Source organism: Glycine max, chromosome 18 (assembly GCF_000004515.6).
Source record: "Glycine max cultivar Williams 82 chromosome 18, Glycine_max_v4.0, whole genome shotgun sequence".
In the NCBI taxonomy this organism is placed as follows: domain Eukaryota; kingdom Viridiplantae; phylum Streptophyta; class Magnoliopsida; order Fabales; family Fabaceae; genus Glycine; species Glycine max.
This window is the reverse complement of record NC_038254.2, coordinates 5,855,514-5,871,327: the sequence shown is the minus strand read 5'-3', so window position 1 is coordinate 5,871,327 and position 15,814 is coordinate 5,855,514. Positions and strand designations below refer to the sequence as shown.

General features: G+C 33.0%; 4 protein-coding genes across 7 annotated transcripts; 3 read left to right on the top strand and 1 right to left on the bottom strand.

Moving 5' to 3' along the window:
* Nucleotides 1-3,263: 3,263 nt before the first annotated feature.
* Nucleotides 3,264-6,978, top strand: LOC100777724 (protein NRT1/ PTR FAMILY 8.1). Of its 2 annotated transcripts, none has more exons than XM_003551248.4 (5): nucleotides 3,264-3,381; nucleotides 3,808-3,991; nucleotides 4,087-4,304; nucleotides 4,997-5,556; nucleotides 6,081-6,978. In XM_003551248.4, the coding sequence occupies exons 2-5, from the start codon at nucleotides 3,886-3,888 to the stop codon at nucleotides 6,913-6,915; spliced, it is 1,719 nt and encodes a 572-aa protein (XP_003551296.1). In that variant the 5' UTR covers nucleotides 3,264-3,381; nucleotides 3,808-3,885; the 3' UTR covers nucleotides 6,916-6,978. The 2 variants fall into 2 exon arrangements, with proteins under 2 accessions (XP_003551296.1, XP_014626606.1); XM_014771120.2 differs by having other exon boundaries at nucleotides 3,348-3,415.
* Nucleotides 6,979-7,098: 120 nt separating this feature from the next.
* On the top strand, nucleotides 7,099-9,485 carry LOC100782575 (glycerophosphodiester phosphodiesterase GDPDL6). Its single transcript, XM_014771121.2, has 3 exons — nucleotides 7,099-7,164; nucleotides 8,611-9,095; nucleotides 9,223-9,485. The coding sequence occupies exons 2-3, from the start codon at nucleotides 8,906-8,908 to the stop codon at nucleotides 9,375-9,377; spliced, it is 345 nt and encodes a 114-aa protein (XP_014626607.1). The 5' UTR covers nucleotides 7,099-7,164; nucleotides 8,611-8,905; the 3' UTR covers nucleotides 9,378-9,485.
* A 1,487-nt stretch (nucleotides 9,486-10,972) lies between these two features.
* On the top strand, nucleotides 10,973-12,219 carry LOC102669137 (uncharacterized). 3 transcript variants are annotated; one of them, XM_006603070.4, is made up of 2 exons: nucleotides 10,973-11,419; nucleotides 11,616-12,219. In XM_006603070.4, the coding sequence occupies exons 1-2, from the start codon at nucleotides 11,386-11,388 to the stop codon at nucleotides 11,984-11,986; spliced, it is 405 nt and encodes a 134-aa protein (XP_006603133.2). In that variant the 5' UTR covers nucleotides 10,973-11,385; the 3' UTR covers nucleotides 11,987-12,219. The 3 variants fall into 3 exon arrangements, with proteins under 3 accessions (XP_006603133.2, XP_025982426.1, XP_040868015.1); XM_026126641.2 differs by having other exon boundaries at nucleotides 11,314-11,419; nucleotides 11,527-12,219; XM_041012081.1 differs by lacking the exon at nucleotides 10,973-11,419 and adding an exon at nucleotides 11,484-11,526.
* A 216-nt stretch (nucleotides 12,220-12,435) lies between these two features.
* On the bottom strand, nucleotides 12,436-14,558 carry LOC100782038 (protein OCTOPUS-like). Its single transcript, XM_003552911.5, has one exon. The coding sequence runs from the start codon at nucleotides 14,457-14,459 to the stop codon at nucleotides 12,825-12,827; it is 1,635 nt and encodes a 544-aa protein (XP_003552959.1). The 5' UTR covers nucleotides 14,460-14,558; the 3' UTR covers nucleotides 12,436-12,824.
* Nucleotides 14,559-15,814: the final 1,256 nt, after the last annotated feature.

Sequence of the window (15,814 nt, the reverse complement as noted above, 5' to 3'; positions counted from 1 at the left end):
TAATTTAAGGTTGGATACGTAGTTTGTAAGACACATTTAAGTGCACGTACTAAACAACTGAAATAATAAGGTGCGTGTTTGGTGGGTTTGTTTACTAAACTAGTTTAATATTAGTCTATGAAAAGAAGTTATATTTTAGAAGTATGACTTCTTTTTTTTTTTTTACAAACAATTTGTGACAGTTTATAATTAATTACCAAAAATGTTTACAACAGTCAGAATTTATCATTATTGACGATTATAAATTATTAATATAAAAATTTACAATTACGACTCTTATGCTAATTTTCTTTAAAATTATACTAATTTAATATTTTTAAAAGGAAACTACCCCGTATTTGATATAAAAAAAAAAAAGCTCACGGTATTAAATTAGTTATGTAGAAAGTTTGAAAGCAAAATATATATATACTATAATCATTCAGTTAAGATGTGGATAATTGATCGATAAAGAAACGATATGGCATATGCAATGCGTCACTTATCATTATGTATATATCTCGATCTCGTTATTCGTTGCTTACATGATAGTCGATTATCTTAAATATGCATTGCGTTGTTTTCAAATGACATATTATTAATAATTAGTTGACACTAGCTAGCTAGGATGTTCACATTATTGTTAGTTGTCTTCACAATAATTAGTATTTGGTATTTTACATGTTTTTTCTTCCTATAGTGAAACCCAATCGTCACCCATATGCACACATGACAAACGAAGGTCAAAATTATATTTTATTTTAGATTAAGTATGTTTTTAATTTCTATAAGTTAGTGTTTTTTTAATTTTATTTTTGATATTGTAAATTTTTTAATTTTAGTTCTTGTAAATTGATACTTTTTAATTTTGGTTCCCTTACTATTTCAATTCTTTTATTTATAATCCCATAAGTTTTCGTTTACAAGAACTAAAACTAAAAAAGAATTAAATTTATAAAATTAAAAACAAACAAAATATCTTAGAGGACCAAAACTGAAAAAACACAAAGATAAACTAAAAATGATTTTTTTTTATAGAAAAAAAAATAAAGAAAAATATGAATTTACATAAAAAACATAATTAAGGCTTTTATTTTATTGGCCAAAGATAGCAGTACTTGACCCCAACAGCCTATGCTCTCTTATAAAAGTTCTTTTTAACTTTTATAGTTTTGATATTACTACATGATTTGAAAATCAAATATATTTTATTTTTTTATATTACTATCTATTTATATTTCACATTAATATTTGTTTATTTATTTATTCATGATAGTAAATCATGACACTTGAATTCCTTCTTTGTCCCGTAGTCCCTTATCTTCGCATGAAATTAGAAAGTTTATATTAAGAATTTAATTGTATGCACTAAAAATATATGTTTTTTTATATTATTATCTAATTGTATTATTTATGATTAAATGGTTGATTTTTATAATGATTACTTTAAAATTATATTTAAATTAATTGTTAATGAATTGATAGTATATTTTTTTTTACATATAAAAATTAAAGCAACTTATCTTCTATATCATTTTTTTATATGTTTTTATATGTTTTTATATTAAGAATTAATTGTTTTTATATCATTTTTTTATATGTTTTTATATTAAGCAACATAATTAATTGTTAATTAATTGATAGTTTATATTAAGAATTTAATTGTATGCACTAAAAATATATGTTTTTTTATATTATTATCTAATTGTATTATTTATGATTAAATGGTTGATTTTTATAATGATTACTTTAAAATTATATTTAAATTAATTGTTAATTAATTGATAGTATATTTTTTTTTACATATAAAAATTAAAGCAACTTATCTTCTATATCAATTAATTGTTAATTAATTGATAGTATAATTTTTTTTGTGCATATAAAAATTAAACTCTTATATTAAAATTAAAGCAACTTATCTTCTATATTATTTTTTTATATGTAAAAATAAGAAGAGTATTAAAAATTTATAATAACTCATATACTCTTACTCAACCTTATATCCCTACAAGAAAAATGTAGTTTTAATACATTACTAATATAAAAAGAACTTACATTATCAACCAACTATAAACTATACTAAACATGGTTTTCAAAATAATCATTACAAAAATCAATAATCTTATATCACAATACAATTAGATAGGGTATAATCGAATCTTTACATGATAATAACATTCTAATAAATTTCTTTAAAGAAAATATTTTTTTACAGACAAATGATTTCAAACTCGATGGATTATGTTCTCATTAATTATAAATGTTTGAATAACTTTTTTGTAAAAATATTTAAAAGAGAAAAAAAATAAAATATGTTCCCCCCAAAATTATAATTAATTTATAATTTTTCTCATATTAGCTTCTCAAAAACTTATGTATAAGTTAAATCATTAAAAAAATATTTTTTTTCTTATTATTTTCCTATAAATTTATATATAAAACTTTATTCAAACATGTCCTGAGTGGCAATTAAGTGAGCTTATCCAAAAGAAGCTAGTATATTTTATCCACATTCTCTTTTCTTTTTCAAAACACCAACCTATGGTTTGGTCGTCAAGAAGAGATTATTATTTAAGGAAAAAAATTTAAAAAATAATATGGGTCCTAAATCTCCAGCACTCTTTAATTTAAATATTTATCTTCAATTTTCTTCTTTTTTCTTTTTTTCATTCCACACAGCTAAACTCAGCCGGAGCGCGAGGTGATTTTTTCCTTTGAAAAGCAAAACATTTTAAAAACAATAATGAGAATTCTGCTTTGGCTTTTGGCACCGCTGTGTTCCCACTATGGTACACTGACCCACGTCATCACACTTCCGTAGTCAAACTAAAAACTCATTTTCATTTATTTTTCATACAATCATTCCCATTTATTTCAATTTTTCATACGAGATCTTAGATAATTGTTAGGTGTACATAGGTAGTTTAACTTGACTGAGCAATCAAAAGTCATAACCAAAAAGTCCAATTTAAGGTCCATGTTTGCATAATTTTCTCTGTGGGCTATGTATCTTACAACTGAAAGAGGGTAAATCCCAAACTTTTCATCTTTCTTTAATCACATTATTACATGTGAAACAAGTCAACAGTCCCCAACTGATTAGTTTGTGATGTATATCTTAATATATTTTTTTATTAATTAAAAATTATAAAATCATGCAAATCTCAATTTCATTTAATAAATTGTGCTCATAATTTTATAATTTTTAACAATTTTAATCCATAAAAAAATACATTAAAAAAAATATATTAGAAAATGCGAGATTATATTTTCTCATGGCGGCTAGACCAAAAACTAAAAAGTAGGTACCCATCATTACTGCATCAAGTGTATATATACACACCATTGTCAATATTTATTACATCTTGCTGGATGATGCTTGCTTGAGTTGCCAACTTTAAGGTTAGAGATGCACTTTTTTTTTTCTATGCTTAAGGTTAGAGATGCACTTATTTGATTCCATTCTTTGCTTTTGTATTCTGATCTGGGGTTTATCTTTCTGAGACTTTATCAGTGGTTGCAGTCAGATTTGAAGTTTTTCTTTTTCTTTTAACTTCTACTGATATATGGATTCATGTATTTGAATCTTGAACCTTTCTGTTATTCTTGAATTGACTGCTTTCTTTTTAAAGGAACTGAATATAACTCATCATCAGAATCAAAAACTGGTTGCTGGAATTTTGTTCTTTAGCCAAAGACCAGAAAAGTGTTGTGACTTAGTTATAACTGAGATTGCTAAAAAAATAAAACTGTTTCTTTTTGTTTTCTTTTAATGTTCAATTTTGACCTTTATCAGTAATTTGTTGTTTTCTGTTGTTGGTGTTTTAGTTTGTCAATTTCCGTGCTGCTTGGTTGGTTGCAATTGCAAGTGAACAATTGGCTAGTGTGTACTAGTTTTGAATCACAATGGCAGAGGATGATGGTTACACGAAAGATGGAACAGTCGATTACTGTGGAAATCCAGCTAATAAAAAGGAAACTGGAACCTGGAAAGCCTGCCCCTATATCTTAGGTAATTGTTGTGTTCGTTTAAGTCCAAGGTAGGATGTGATGTGTATGTACTGTGTTGTGTGTGAAATATTTATCGTTTCAAGCTTCTATTTGCAGGAAACGAATGTTGTGAGAGATTGGCTTATTATGGGATGAGCACAAACCTGGTGCTTTATTTCAAGAACCGGCTAAATCAGCATAGTGCTACTGCTTCCAAGAATGTCTCTAATTGGAGTGGAACTTGCTATATCACACCATTGATTGGGGCATATTTGGCTGATTCCTACCTTGGAAGATATTGGACAATTGCTGTTTTTTCAATAATTTATGCTATTGTGAGTATGGTCTCTTCAATTGTCTATGATTACTGACTTCTTCCTGAAAAAGGGATATGGATTTGGTACTCATTGAGTGGGCACTGAAACTGGGGTTTTGTTGAAAATTTGTCTATGATCACTTTGAGATTTAATATTGATTCCAAATAAATAAATTAGAATGAAGAAAGAGGATTTAAATTAATTAGAATGAAGAAAGAGAATTTCCACCTAAAGCTCAGACATTTCTAAACCTTTAGTGTTGTAACCATGTCAGATACATATATACCAGTAGAAAATATTACATGATCCGAGACTATCATGGTCTGGACAAATTTCCATATGACATGTAATTAAGTTTTATTGATTCTGTCTTTTAAATTGGAAAATTCTATTACATGTGGTGGTCCTAAATCATGTAATAATTTCACTATATCAGATTGCATAGACATTTCAAATATTTGTTGATGCATTTTTATAACTTTTAAGTCAAAACTAATTAGAATATCACAATAATTATATTTAAACTGTTATGTTGTATTGTATATGTATCTTGTGTCATATTCATATTTCCTAGATCCCCCACAAAAATGTTACAGAATTTGTGCTGTGAAGTCAATCAACAAAACAATAATGTGTGCAAACTGGTCCAATTTTTTTGTGAAATTGTATCTTCTTGCCTGTCAAACAACATCTAAAAATCTTATTGACAGGGAATGACACTCTTGACATTGTCTGCATCAGTTCCTGGCATAAAACCAACATGTCATGGACATGGAGATGAAAATTGTCGTGCTACTACTCTAGAGAGTGCAGTGTGCTTCCTAGCTCTTTACCTTATTGCTCTTGGCACCGGTGGCATTAAGCCTTGTGTCTCATCCTATGGAGCAGATCAGTTTGATGACACTGACTCGGCTGAGAAGGAACGCAAGAGTTCTTTCTTCAATTGGTTCTATTTTTCAATCAACATTGGCGCTCTTATTGCATCTTCTCTATTGGTTTGGATACAAGATAATGTGGGTTGGGGATGGGGCTTTGGTATTCCTGCTGTAGCCATGGCAATTGCTGTGGTGAGTTTCTTTTCAGGCACTAGGTTGTATAGGAATCAGAAGCCTGGAGGCAGTGCCATCACTAGAATCTGTCAGGTGGTAATGGCATCCATAAGAAAATACAATGTTGAAGTACCTGCTGACGAGTCACTTTTATATGAGACTGCTGAAACTGAATCTGCTATAAAAGGAAGCCGAAAGCTTGACCACACAAATGAGCTAAGGTAAATGAAGAAATGGCAACAGATTTCTAGATGACAAAGTAGTGGATTTTGCTTACTCAATAAGAAGCAATTTTGATGTCACACTTGCATTATATAGTATAGAATGCAAGAGGCAGGGATTTAGTCTACATTCATGCCATTTACATGCTATCATATCAAAATAGGACAATCTTACGACCACTGGTTTTCAATTGTTCAGTGAGAAAATGAAAATATTATCCTTGCAAATTATATAAGGGCTGTTCCAAGTGTTTCTTTCGATCTATTAGACATTGGACAAAACTTAGGTACAGTTTCTGGAGTGTTTTTGGTGTTGTTCCTTAATCAAAATTAGAGTTTCATCTTGGTAGTCTACATTTTTCTTTAATGCTAACCTTTTTAAATGGATTACTGAAATGAAATTTCAATTTTGATTGGAGAACAATACAAAAAACACCTGAAGTGTATCTAAGTTTTGTCATTAGACATTAACCTATTATTTGACTTATCTAATTTTTATTCACTTTTCTTGTTGTGTGTAACAGATTTTTTGACAAAGCAGCAGTGCTAGCACAGTCAGATAAAGTGAAGGAATCAACAAACCCTTGGAGACTTTGCACTGTAACTCAAGTGGAAGAGCTGAAATCCATTTTAAGAATACTTCCTGTATGGGCCACTGGCATCATATTTTCCACTGTCTATGGTCAAATGAGCACCTTATTTGTGTTGCAAGGACAAACCATGGACACTCGTGTTGGCAACTCCACTTTCAAAATCCCACCAGCTTCACTGTCCATCTTTGACACCCTCAGTGTCATATTTTGGGTCCCAGTGTATGACAGGATCATTGTGCCAATTGCTACAAAGTTCACTGGGAACAAAAATGGCCTAACTCAGCTCCAGAGAATGGGAATTGGCCTCTTCATATCCATATTTTCCATGGTAGCTGCAGCAATATTGGAGCTCATACGGCTTAGAATGGTGAGGAGGCACAACTACTATCAACTTGAGGAGATACCAATGACAATATTTTGGCAGGTTCCTCAATATTTCATCATAGGCTGTGCAGAAGTCTTCTATTTCATTGGTCAGTTGGAGTTCTTCTATGAGCAAGCCCCTGATGCTATGCGAAGCTTTTGTTCTGCTCTCTCACTTACCACTGTTGCGCTTGGACAGTACTTGAGCTCTCTGCTTGTGACAATTGTGACAAAGATCAGCACTAGGAATGGAAGTCCAGGGTGGATACCTGATAATCTAAACTTTGGTCACATAGATTATTTCTTCTGGCTATTGGCATTGCTAAGTGTAGTGAACTTGATAGCATTCCTTGTGGTGTCTATGTTGTATACATATAAGAGACCTGTGGGAACTCTGCGCTGAAAAGTGGGTTAAGTTGTACATTGGAAGTAGTTTCATTATACATCACATTGGAAGTTTCCTTCACTTGTAGTCTTGTTTTTCACCTACACTGTAAGCTCTTGTGTCAAATCCTTGAAAAAATGATGTAAAATTGTTATTATCACCATTGCTATTATGTGTCTGATCTTTCTCATCAACATGCAGGAATTAAAGTTAACCAATACTTGCTCCGTTGCATGTAGATGCCATATTACATAAAATTTCATCTCAGTGAGTTAAATTGCTATGTGAACTTTACCTAATTGTTCCCAATAAACAAACTTGTTCTAATTAGGCATTGCATGAGATGCTATTATTAAAATCAGTATTACTCAAAAATCTTAAGCATCAAACATTAATTATTTTGAGTGGTGATATTTTAACACCCCAATATTTCAAACACCCCACCAACAACTCTCATTTCTTTCTATCTCTCTCTTCCTATCACATTATACTGTCTATCTTACCTATATTTTTCTCTCTCACTAGGTGTCTATTAGCATTAGGGTGTCAAAATATATCTTTCCAATTATATTCTGTCTTTCCTTACTACATCATAAATTGAAGTTCATATACAAGATGTGCAATTATCTCTTTGTGATATCCATGAGGGAGGGATGTGGCAGTGGCACAAGTTAGCTACTCCTTTATCTACTGAAGTGAAGAATGAAATATGTAGTCTCTATTAATACCTGACTTGGTCGTTTGGGATGCCTCTCCAAACGGTGTCTACACTCTGCTAAGACTGCGCACAGCATACCAATGGCTCAGCAGTGCTTAACGATTCCTGGATGTGGTCTCTCCAAATTCCAGAACACATAAATTTTTTTCTATGGTTTCTAAATCAGCTCTTAAACCGGTGCTTCAGGGTGTTCATCAATCTCATCCCAATGTCCCAGAACTTCAACCAAAAAGTGGAATTTTCTCCTTTGACCTTATATGGAGTGAGATTCAGACATTAAAACGTAAATACTTTTATAGAAGTTGAAGACTTCAAGTTCAGCTTCAGCTTTTAAGATTTCAACAATAAACTTAAGTATAAAATTCTTGTTTCAGCTTAAAATGGTTAGTTAAGGCAATGGTTTCCTAAGAAACCCTGCAAACAAGACCAACGATAAATTTGTCACCCTCAAAATTTTTGGAGTTAGCCAAGACTAAGGCATTTCCTGGCATTTTGGTCAAACATACAAGTGAGCAGGGACGGAACTAGAGAAAAAAGTTAAGGGGGGCGAAAAAATTAACACAGGATTATTGTAAAGAGGCATGAAGAAGAAAGTTGTAATATTAAACTTAACACGTTAAAAGTTAAAAGCTGATGGGGGGGCAATTTTCTATTTTAGGTGCAGTTACTAAGGGATTTTGATTCTTTAGGGGGGATGGATGCCCCTTTTGAGATGCATGTAGTTCTACCCCTGTAAGTGAGCAACTTTCCTAACTTCCCCATAATGCTTTTGCTGTTAGCAATACACTCTTTCAAACAGAATCTCTACTATTGGTTAAACTTCATTAAAAAGCACAAACTTTTGTTAATGAGTTTTTTTCCCCTTATTTTCTAGTTTTTAATAAATTTCAACCACTAATAAAGTGTGTTTGAATGAGTGTGCAAGAGTATTACCAACCTCCTTAAACTTCTATTTGAAAAAATTGTTACTATTGTTAACTCTGTTTTCCTCACAGAATGTGTGCCTACCGTGCATCCAAAAAAAGTCTTGACATTGTAGATGCTGTCAGCACTGTTTTGAGCAATGCCACCTTTGATAAGCAAGCCAAACAACAAGTTCTGATTCAATCAGATGATAGCTCAGTTCTATCCAAGTTTAAGGACATCCCATCTTACAAAGGGTTATGTTATTGAATGATTAAGTGAGTGATGTACCAAGACAAACAGTGGAAGAAATAAAGAAGCATGTGGAGGCAATGAATCTTCCAAAAACCCTCAGCTATCAAAGTATCTGCTTCCTTCTTAGTAGGAATGACAAATGTTTTTCAAAAGTTGAAAGATGCAAACCTCACAGTAGTAGTCCATAATCTCAAAAATGAATACACAACCCTGGCATTTGACTATTGGTCTGATCCTGATGTCAAGATTGCAACTTATATCCAAACTGCCAAGGTTGATGGAATCGTGACGGATTTTCTAGCCACTGCAAGTAGATTCATGAGTGAGTTATTCCATTCTAAATGTCTTTTCTTTATCTTAGCAAACTATAATTTCAGTTACTGTATGACTAAAACATTATTTTTGGTAAGCAAAACTTGAAACTTAATGTAACTATTTGTAATTTGCAGGGAGTCCCATGATCCTGCCTGGTGATCTATTAAACACCATTCCTACTGAACTTCAGCCACCAGCACTTCCTCCTCTTAAGGTTGCAAAGGTTGTTAACAGAGGCCTTTCTATAGTAGCTATTTTAGTGTTTGCTATGCTATTCGCTGGTCATTAATTATTAATGTGATTAACCCCTAGCACAATCTAGAGATCGCTAACTTTCCTCTAACATCGTGTCGTGTTTTAATTTGTATTATAGAATGCACACATTGGTTCTCAGAAATATTGGGTTTATTGACTTGATTCATTAGGCAAAGTTTCTTTGCACTTGTCGTTTGGATTATGTCATTTATGCTTTAAAATCACAGTGAATGCCTAATCCCAAAAATTGTATAAGCTTCCGCCATCATTAAGTCCACTAAATACAATGCAAAAAACTGCAAAATTCAGATTCTGAATTTGAACCATTGAATTTATTGGAATGAACATTATTTAATCTTCATTCTTGTGCCTTAGCTAAAATCCCCCAGCTTAAAATACTTGACATTTCTGAACTTGGAAAGTACACGAATGTGCAAGACAAAATTCGGACTCTACTTAAACCATTAATAACGGATTAAAATATATTTGTGACTCTAATAAATATCAAAATTGTGTTTGTTCAATGTTTACTTAATATATATTTTTTTCGTTTCTGTTTCTTGATAAAACAAATTTTGTGTGTTTAAAAGAGTGTAGATAAGAAAGAGTATCTTGTTAACATTTCTCTTTGGCCTTAATATGGGGACAAACCACAAGTCCATTGTTATTTAATTTCATTCTATCTAAATCTAAAAGATCACATTAATTAAGTACTCTCACAAGTGTTTGACGGCGACCCATTGGGTCCATACTCCGAAACCATCTTCACAGCCTCTTAGAGTTGAGAGAGAGAGAGAGAGAGAGTGAGAGAGAGCGAGAGAACATTCAAGGGCAAGAAGCAAGTAGAGAAGTGCAAAAACTCATTGAGGACCATTTTATCTACACAATTAAAATGGAAAGCGCAAGAAACAGGTAGAGAAGTACAAAAAGTGAATGTCTTGATTTAATCTTCATCTTTTGAGGCCTACAAACTTGGGCTCATCTAATGACATCGACCCAAGTTATTGTTCTAGTGAAGCTTCCTCTCCAATTGGGTCATTAGCGAATAGACCGGTGTAATAATTATTTTAAAAATCAAGCAAGAAATGATTTCTGATAACCATTATAGAAGTTTTTATCCAACAATACTTGAAAATTAAACTATTTTAAAAAATTAAGTGATTTATTTTTGAAAACTTGATTTAAAATATAGTTTTCACCAAAAATAAATCATTAAGTTAAATTAGAATAAGATATTGAAAGACTTAATAGTGTAATAAGTTCTTTTAGGGTCTGTTTAATTTAGAGGATAAAAATAGAAGAGAAATTTTTTAATTAAAATAGAGGATAAAAAATGTGAATTCATATAAAAAATACAAATTTTTTTTTTCATGTTTTTCTCCTTCCACCCTAAATCAAACACCACCTTAAACTTTATGACTTTATGTTTGCTCATATATATTAGCATAAAACAAAACTAATTGAGAATATTTTTTTTCTAAATGTGTAAATAAATGTCTTTTTACTACAAAACAAAAAAGTATGTCCAAGACCCCCAAAAATAGAAAAACAACAAAATACAACTTAATGTGTTTAGAATCCCACGGGAATTTTCTCAAAGCGTATCATTTACATGGGTAAAATTTTTTCACACATCTCATCAAATTTTCATTTTTTGCTTCAAATAAACAAATGTTCCATGAACCTTTTTTGTGAGCTTACGTTTTATTTTTAGGGGGGGAAAGGGAAGTGCGTGTCCATCCAATTAATTAAGACAAACGTGGAATTTTCTGAGAATGTGCCAAACCTATAACAATGCTTTGACAATTTTCACTTACAACCACGAATTTTCGACGTGTTCGGTTCCCTTGATGCTCATCTGTTAGATTCATTGTTAAATCTAAGTTTTCAAATTTCAATCATAAAATTTTTAGTTTCTAGCAACCCCATTACCTTATTGCCAGCTTTTGATTCTAAAGGTTATCATTATTCTAAAGGTTATCATCAACAAAGAAATACCCCCCACCCTAATCTAGGACACTTGTCAAACTTGAACTATTGCAATGTTCCCTAAGCGTTTTCGGGACCCCAAAACAGGTACCTTTCTTATGTTCAATACAGTGAATCCTTTCGTTTTCAGCTGAAACTGTGTTTTGCTTATCAGGTGTTTGATGAAATGTCTGAAACTGTGTTTTGCTTATCAGGTGTTTGATGAAATGTCTGAAACAGACACTCAGTTTCCTTTTTGTTTGATTGCATTTGTTTTGTTTTATATTCTTATCTTCCAATCCAGGTTTTCATCTGCTGAGTTCAATGCATGCTAAGAAATACCTGAAGAATATTGGGTTGGAAAGCGAAGACTACCACTTTTTCAAACGTGTTGGGAAGGGCTTACTTTGCACCTATGCAGTACTTGGGGCTCTGTGGCTCTACAATAACAATTCATCACTGGGGTGGGAGAAACTGAAGCCACGGCTGAAGGAGCACGAAGAAGCATTGAAGGGGTTCATCGCCGAGGGAGGGATGATTGGAACATCTACTAGTCCAAAAGGGATGGCTGAGAGTGATAAGGAGAATTTTGATGAGGAAGCTCAGAAGCTGTGGTTGAGGATGAAGAATGAGGTCAAAACTGAACTTAGGGAGAAGGGTTTTGATGTTGAATAATTTTACACTGTAAAGTGAGTGAATGCCAGTGTTATTCTCATGACACATGAACTGATTGTGTGACTGTAGTTGTAGTACATGCTAGGAAACTTGTTCATGCTACATGGTGAAGTAGCATTTTGTTGCGTTTAGTGTTTGATTATATATTGATGATAAAAGGGAAGGAATAATCAGTCTGCTCTTGTATAAATTCAAGAAATCTTGTTAAATGATCAAATTTGCTCTCTCCTATCGCTTGAATTTTGCAAAGCCCATTGTCAAACAGATCGTTTATGAAATTTCACATAAAATTAATTGACAATCCTATATTGTTATTATAGCAATCAAATAGGCTTACACCCATTTTTTCCTTCTAATTTCAAGTTTATAAAACAAGAATAAGAACATTTAAATCATTTAAAGCATATAATTTTAATTTAAAATAAAGAGAAAAGTTACACACTGAAAAAAAACAGAAATTAGGTTCATAATCATAAATTCATAATAGTTACAGAAATTTACAAGTGGTCTTAGTTCATGCTTCCATAACAATAGCATAGTTGAACCATAATTGGAGGATAAAGCTTAATACTCTCTGCTAGCTGAACAGGCTTTAAAAACTTAACCTACATCTTTACTCTTATGATAGTATGCAATCAGAAATTCACAATGCCAATAGTATCGCAGTATGAATGTTTTATTCTGCTACCAACATCATGAGAACAGCTGCAACCCGCCAGATTTCAACAGTTATATCTTCAAATGTGATGCAATCTAACAATGTGAAGTGCTTTATCGCAAGGACAAGAAACAATTTCATTATATATGTTTTTACAACCACATTCCACTAGTTACAGCCTCAAAAGAAACTTCTGGCTGTGGGATTTGAACTCTTTAAACTACTCTTTCCAGATCTGCTTCTCCTATAGCTTTTCAAGGGTGTCAAATAGAACCTTAACAAGCCATTGTCAACATTACTTGGTGAATACCTAACACTCCGGTTTCTCTGAAGCATAAACTTCTGCCTTCCATTGAAAACATGGCCTTTAGTCTCAGAACCCACAAAGCCACTGACTAAACCCGCGGTTCTACTAGAATCTCTACAACTAACACTATAGCTACGAATAAGCTTCTGGCTAACCGACTCACTCACTTGTCCATTAACTACCCTCCTCAGCTTCTGCCAAGACTCTGCAATTGGCTTATCAACCACATCACCACCACCACCACCAGCATACTCTCCTTCTTCCAACCTATCTTCCCTTCTCTTCTGCATTAACCCCAACTTACTCCACAACCTACCCCATTTGTGAAACCTGTTCAATCCCTTTTGATCATCCCCAATTGCAACATCACAAGCATCATCCTTGGAAGCAGAACCCATTACATTATCAGATTGAACACTATTAATTGGTTTCAAATTCGCATCCCTCAAATCATTCTCAGTGATCAACACCTTTGCACCATAGAACAACTCAGTGGTCGCAGGGGAAACCTTAGCATTAGATATCGCTCTCAATTCATCAACTTCCCCCATTGACGACTTCCTACGCGAATTCGACCTATCGAAACTCCTCCTCCTCCTATGCCAATTCGAGTAGTAATGTTTAGTCTGAGCTGAACCACCAGGACAACACTCTTCACCATTCTCCAAACTCTCTTCTCCCTCTTCTTCTTCTTCTTCTTCAAGCAAAACCCTATCACCAACACGAACCATTCGGGAAACCCCAGGGTACGCTTTGCCTATCAAATAACCGTCCCATGAAGCTCGAGGAGCTTCGAACGAAAACCGCGAATCGTCCACGGATAACCTCGGATCAGTGTCGCACGATCTTCTACCTAACGCGATGCCGTATTCTCCGACCTCAGATTGGGCCTCATGCAATGTCCTTAGCCCTAGCTTTTCGACCGGACCAACGCCGGCGCCGGCGCCTAAGCCGTCGTTGTAGCGGTTTCTCTTCGCATTCTGCTTCCGTCGCCATTTCATCAACCTTTTGCTGAATACGGAAGCAGCCTCGCGAAAACTTGCCGCGATGTCTCTGAAATCTCTCCCTGTGTTCTTTTTGCTCCGCAATTCAAGATCTATGAACTCCTTCATCGTCTTACCCTCTCCGTCATCATCGCCGGAAACCCTAACCGGGTCGCCGCGCTCTTTCTCTCCGATTCCGCCGCCGGTGGTGCTGGAACAGATCTCAGCATTCCGATTCGGAGGCTTCTTCTTCTTGTCGTCAACGTTGAAGAGGTCCGACAGCGAGCCTCCCAACGGCGGCAGTCGGACCTCGCAGGACCTGCGGCGGGGCTCCGGGGCGGCGGAGGAGGAGGGAGCGTCGGTGGTGCGCCCAGAGAAGGACTTGGTGCGGCGGAGCTCCGGCGATTCGGCGGAGGAGGAATCGATGCCGGCGAGGCGTTCACGGAGACAGGAGGCACAGAAACCGGTGACGGGTGTGGAAGGGTGACGGTGACAGGTAGTGAAACGGTGCGTTTTGGAAGTCATGAGTGAGAGTGAAAGGAGTGTGGTCGTGAGATCATGTTATGTTAGGTTAGGTAAGGTAGCGCCAAAAGTGATAGGCACTCAGTGCATTGCTTGTGACTTGTGAGTGCTAGTCAATATATAATCTTATAGATATTAATATTTGGACCAACTTTATATTAAAAATAAATTGAGCTAGATTTGCATGTAATGAGACTTTTTCCCATCTTATTTTATATTTTCTTAAAAATAAGAACTAAACCCTTCGCGCCTGATCAATAAATATTAATATATTTTCATTTTGGATTAGCATGAAAACTCAAGTAGAATGAATGAATCTTTAAATGAATTGTTTATTTTGATGGTGAAATTATTTATTTGTTTTTATACTTTCATATTTTTTATCTTTTTAGTCCAAAGTGATTAGTTCTTATAGTTTATATTTTAATTCTCTTTTAGTCCTTGTAATTTAAAAGTATTTTTTTTAATTTTTATAATTTGTATTTTAATTTTCTTTAAGTTCATATAATTATAAATACTAAAAATATCACTTTTCAAATTATAAGAACTAAATAGGAAATAAATTAGTAATTTAACCTATTTTAATAATGATCAAGATTATTAAAGTGGGTATTTAAATCGATTTTACAGTTTTATAATGTTTAAAAAATATATTATTTATGTTGTGATTGTTTATATTAATAACAATATTTTATATAAACAACTTGATGTGATCTAATCAAATAAAACCAATATTACTTAAAGCTAAAGATCAATAACTTTACATAAACATTTTTCTGCTCTTACCGATAATGAAATGAAGTAACTTATCACCATTCTTTATCAATCAAACTAATCAATGTCTTGATTAAGATCTGTGTCTCAAGTGTATTCAATTTTACATTAAGATCTGTAAATATAGTTTAGTTTGGCTTGTTGCGGTGCTATGAACTTATTACTTGTGTCTCAAGTGAGTACAACCAATCAACCAGTTTTTTTTTGTTTGTTTGAAAAGCAAGTACAATCAGTATTAAGATAGAAATTGAGTCAAGTGGACTTGCTTTTTTTTTCCTACGGGGAAATGAATTTAAATTAAGTTCAATGAAAAATTGAGTCCATTTTATGGGTTTAATTATTGTAATTAATGATTTATTTATTTTTGAACACTCGTATATTTGAAATGTATGAATAATAATTTGAAATGTCTGTCTTATCAATGTCAAATTCATACATTAGATTCTCAATCTTATAACTTATTATTAGTCTACATTTTGTATTTTTATTATTTTTTAAAATCATATAATAACATTTCCATTTCAGTAATCAATTTTTCAATTTTTTTAAGGGAATTTTTTCAATTTTAAGAACTCTTAAATGGA